Genomic DNA, 4,698 nt, shown 5'->3' on the forward strand with positions numbered 1-4,698 from the left:
CAATTTTGTTGAAGATCCATCCACATCCTGCGAAGTAGTTACATGGACAGACAACAGACAATACTATTATATTTATATAGACATGTATATATAGACAGAAGATAAGAACCGTGTCTGGTCGTTGTATGAATTCGAAAAGTAAAAACTTAGTTATTAAAATGTCTTTGTACCGTTTGCCAAGCTTAGACGTTGCTAGTGAGAAAACCGTAGACTTATTTTACAATAGTCGATTTAAAATACACAGCTATTTGTAAATGTGAAGTAAATGTTTTTTGTTTTTCTAAGTATAAGCTACACAATGGGCTATCTGCACTGTGCCCACCTCAGGAATCGATCGCTGAATTTTAATGTTATACGATCTCAAGCTGACCGTTGACTCACCGGGAGAGGGAATAGAATAAAAAAAGAAGCATAATAAAGATGTTTTTGAACACCGTATTAAGAAAACGTGAACTTTCTATGTTAATAAGAGTTATTAAGATGCTTTAAAATAATAACGTTTGGACACTGAAGGTGGAGACACAGTTTAATAAAGACAGTGAAATTTCCCTTATACACAAAATAGACGCACGTTTATACAAACAGTTTGTAATACTATAAGGTGCACCAGGTCAAGTTACACAGGCAAAGAAAAATCGTGATTTTTTTTTTAAATCTAACTACTGAAGGTGACTATTTTCAGCTAAACATATACGAATAGTTTATTCTTTACAATTTTTTTTACAACAAATCGGAAGGCATCTGGTGTTTTGAAGTTTTACAAAAAAGTTCGGCATATTTTGCATAAGTGCTTGTAATATGTAAAATAGCGAGATTTATCAACGTAATGAAACAAATCAATCATAACTTTTTTCATCTTTTCTGTTTCAATATCACACTTTCAAAAGCTAGCTGAACATTTAATTGAATAATGTAAGTAGTTTTATTTTTCGTCACTGTTTCTAATAAAATTTTCAACAACTCCTAGCAACTGCTTTTGTCACATTTGGAATTTAAATAAAATAAATTAACTTGATATAGCCTAATATTAAAATTATTTTATTAATTTTTTTTTCTAAGTGGACAAACTATTTGATTTTTAGAAGTGTTTACCAATAAATACAGGCAACTTGTTAAAGTTACAAATTAAACAGGTACCGGTAAGTTTTGTGTGATATTTCAGACCGCTTAAAATTCCTTAGAAAAGTCTTTCAAAACAGAAAAAGTCGTAATATCAAAAGTTTTAACCACGCATGCCAGTTTAACTTGAAAATGGTTTGAAACTGACATAATTGAAATCATGGCAATGACACGAGTATAACAACACATTCCACCAATAAGAGACAATAGAATTGTGGGATGATACAACTTTTACTGGTTAAGAAACAGAAAACAATAACTTATTTAGCTAAGGTGTACCATTTAAATTACAGATGTTCCAAATGTTATTACCAAGCTTTGATAAATCTATTTAAAACAGTATTTTATATTATTGGATTTTTTAATCTGAATTACTTTCAAACTATTTATATGCTTTTGTTATTTAATAGGCTTGAAAAAAGATAATTATTCTTAATCACCATAACACGTGATACTGATATACAGTGTTTTATGATTAACATTTTTATTCAATTACCTAGACTTGTATAATTATTTAAACCATTAGCACACAAAATGTTTGATCAAGATTTATTCTTTTGGACCTATTTACCAAAGAAATCAACAACAGAGTTGTCTTTGAAGAAGTTATTTTGAAATAATTGATCATAACATTAGGAAATTCTTTGTCAAAACGATATACAAATTCCATTTTCAGATTTCCAGCTAAGTGACCTAAGCTGAAGTCTTAGTTTCCAAGTTTGCCTTCATTCTTCCCTTAATATATACAAAGTGTACAATGCTTGCTTCGAACTTCTTATCACAGCAGAGTTGTCAGTTCGAATGTTTTTTGTATAAGAACAAGAGCGAGACTTAAAGAAAACATTTTTAAGCAGCATAAACACTTGTTTCTATAGATACAAAACATGTCTCAAATTATTTGAAATACGTGAATGTGATTTGCATAAAGCAAACCTTTTATTAATTGAAGTACACTTCAATATTTACTACTTGTAAAAAAGAGGAAAACTTATCTACTTTTCTTTTGCACAGTTCAATACGTTTGAAGTGTAACACCGAAATTTTCCATAAAACTTACAAGGCAGAGGTTATACAAGTTTTTTTTTTAAGGTTAGAATGTACGATATTACATCGCAGATAATTCTGCGATTTTACAGAATAGATTCGTATGTTATGAACAGTAAAAGGGATCACGTTAATAAATAGAATAACTGTTCATCTGAAAGAACAAGTTTACAGTAACACCATCACAATGACATCTGTGAAGGAATGGGCATTTTAGGCTCACGAAATCGCGAATGCCTTTGATATATATATATATATATATATTATACGTTTTTTAATTTAAAATGCTCTAACGTAGAATTCTAAAAATTCACATATAATCATGACTGAAAAAGAATATTGTTATCCGTATAGGTGTGCATATATTTGCATTGAAGTGCGTCAAGTTGAACACGGTAAAGGCTATGCTTACAGTAAGTACTCATAACCGTATTGTCGCTTAAAGTTACATTTATCGTATAATCCATACATCTAAATGCTTAACACATAATTATCTTTTCTTTTAGGATCTGTACATGCAGGTTCCACTCATTTACAAAAGAAAAAATCATAGATAAATTCCATAATTGGAACTGATATGGTTGTTATGGAGAGATCACAGATGGCGCTCTTATCGAGTACTCAGCCAGGTCTCTCCAGAAAAGTTAGTGCTCATAATATCACCAAGTGAAACTTCTGAGCTTGGTTTTAGTTGTTTTTTTTTTCAATTACATGCCTTATACATTCACTGGAACTGTTTTAGTAGCACCACTCTCGTACTCAGGAGTTTCAAACGTTCTATGTACTTAGCACCCTTTACACCATACTGCTACAAAGTTCATCAAATTGTTCCAGGTTAGAATTCAAAGAAAAGAGGGCAGTGTTCGGAGCTTCACACCTGTTAATGGAGTGCTTTGTTTGAAATATTTCATTAAGTTAATTATTTGCGATATTTTGCCAGTACAAATATTATACCTAAAGTTAGGCTTAATCAATGGTCACAAGCACACACTTGTTAGAATAACAGAACACATCAAGCCAAACTGAATATTTTCCAGAACAGATGAAGAATCTCTTCTAGTCAAGAAAAGCTCAATTTCCACATCGAATGATTTTGCTCATAGTTGAGGAGAGTAGCCTAAGTTCTTTCTCTGTAAGAACAGATGTATTTCTCTAAAATTAGGCCTATCGTTATCGTTTCTCTGCCAACACTCACGCATGAGATCATAGATCTCTTTGGGGCAGTTTGGAGGCTGAGAGGGAAGTACGTGCAGACCATCGTTGTGATAGAAGTGCCCTACGTTCTCGATCACTTGCTCGTCACCCAAGTCAGAATAGGGCTGCTGCCGGGCGAAGGTTAAGATTTCCCAGAGAGTAACGGCAAAGGCCCAGACATCGCTTCTCGTTGTGAATTTGCCCTGGAATGACAGAACCGAAGGTAAAAAGTGAGATCTTCCAAAAGACATAAAAAATAAACATCTATAATAATACTCAGTTTTTATCTGTTCTGAAAATACGCGCGCACCTTACTATCTACATGTGCATGCGCGCGCACTTCATTTCAACGGATGTAAACAAAAGGCGGAAGTAAATATACTTTAGCAGACATTTTGTACAACAACATATTAAAAGCTTATCAAAGTTTTTAAAAAGGTCTAACATTAGATCATAGAATAACATTATAAGTTTATTTATGGATAATATTAAATACGGTAAAGTTTAGCCTTAACTAAACTAAAGCAAAAAAACGTACACAAATTACAGTGTTAATTTATCTATTTATCGAATATAAGCCGTACTTAATAAAGGCAAATGCTAGGCCTAAGGTAAGTGGACATATAGATTTCGGTGTCTGCGATTAGATTCCTGTATTTAAAGAAGTTATGTTGCAATAAAGATACTAATATGACCGCAAATGTTTTTCGGGTCTCTGCTAGTTAACATTAGGGGCCGGCATGGCCAGGTGGTTAGGGTGCTCGACTCGCAATCTAAGGGCGGGTTCGAATCCCCGTCACACCAAATATGCTCGCTTTTTCAGCCGTGTGGGCGTTATAATGTGACGGTCACTCCCACTATTCGTTGGTAAAAGAGTAGCCCAAGAGTTGGCGGTGGGTGGTGATGACTAGCTGCCTTCCATCTAGTCTTACACTTCTAAATTAGGGACGGCTAGCGCAGATAGCCCTCGTGTAGCTTTGCGCGAAATTCAATAACAGATTATAAATTTAACATTAATCTCAATATTTGGTCTTTCACCACCGAAAACAATAACAGCTATACAAAACTTATGATTTTTTTGAAAAATTACAATGTTTGAACTTTAAAACAAAAGCTTCAAAAAGAACGTACAAAATATCTTAGTTTTCTTATATATTTTCTTCATTTTCGTTTTTGTTTCTATCTAATTGAATTTATGTTGATTGTTGGACAAACAACAAGCATGGCCAGGTGGATAAGGCGCTCGACTCGCAATCTGAGGGTCACGGGTTCGAATCCCCGTCCCATTAAACATGCTCGCCCTTTCAGCCGTGGGGGCGTTATAATGTGACGGGTTAATCC

The 4,698-nt window shown here is 33.5% G+C and overlaps 1 protein-coding gene across 2 annotated transcripts in view; it reads right to left on the reverse strand.

Moving 5' to 3' along the window:
* Positions 1–1,046: 1,046 nt before the first annotated feature.
* The window catches only part of LOC106467832 (discoidin domain-containing receptor 2-like), a 64,733-nt gene continuing 61,081 nt past the window's right edge, over positions 1,047–4,698 (reverse strand). For both annotated transcript variants that reach the window (XM_022396830.1, XM_022396823.1), the window contains exon 12: positions 1,047–3,560. In XM_022396830.1, coding sequence (XP_022252538.1) covers positions 3,261–3,560 — 300 coding nt within the window. In that variant the 3' untranslated portion in view covers positions 1,047–3,260. The remainder of the gene's footprint in view (positions 3,561–4,698) is intronic.

This window comes from Limulus polyphemus, unplaced genomic scaffold, assembly GCF_000517525.1.
Source record: "Limulus polyphemus unplaced genomic scaffold, Limulus_polyphemus-2.1.2 Scaffold83, whole genome shotgun sequence".
Lineage (NCBI taxonomy): Eukaryota > Metazoa > Arthropoda > Merostomata > Xiphosura > Limulidae > Limulus > Limulus polyphemus.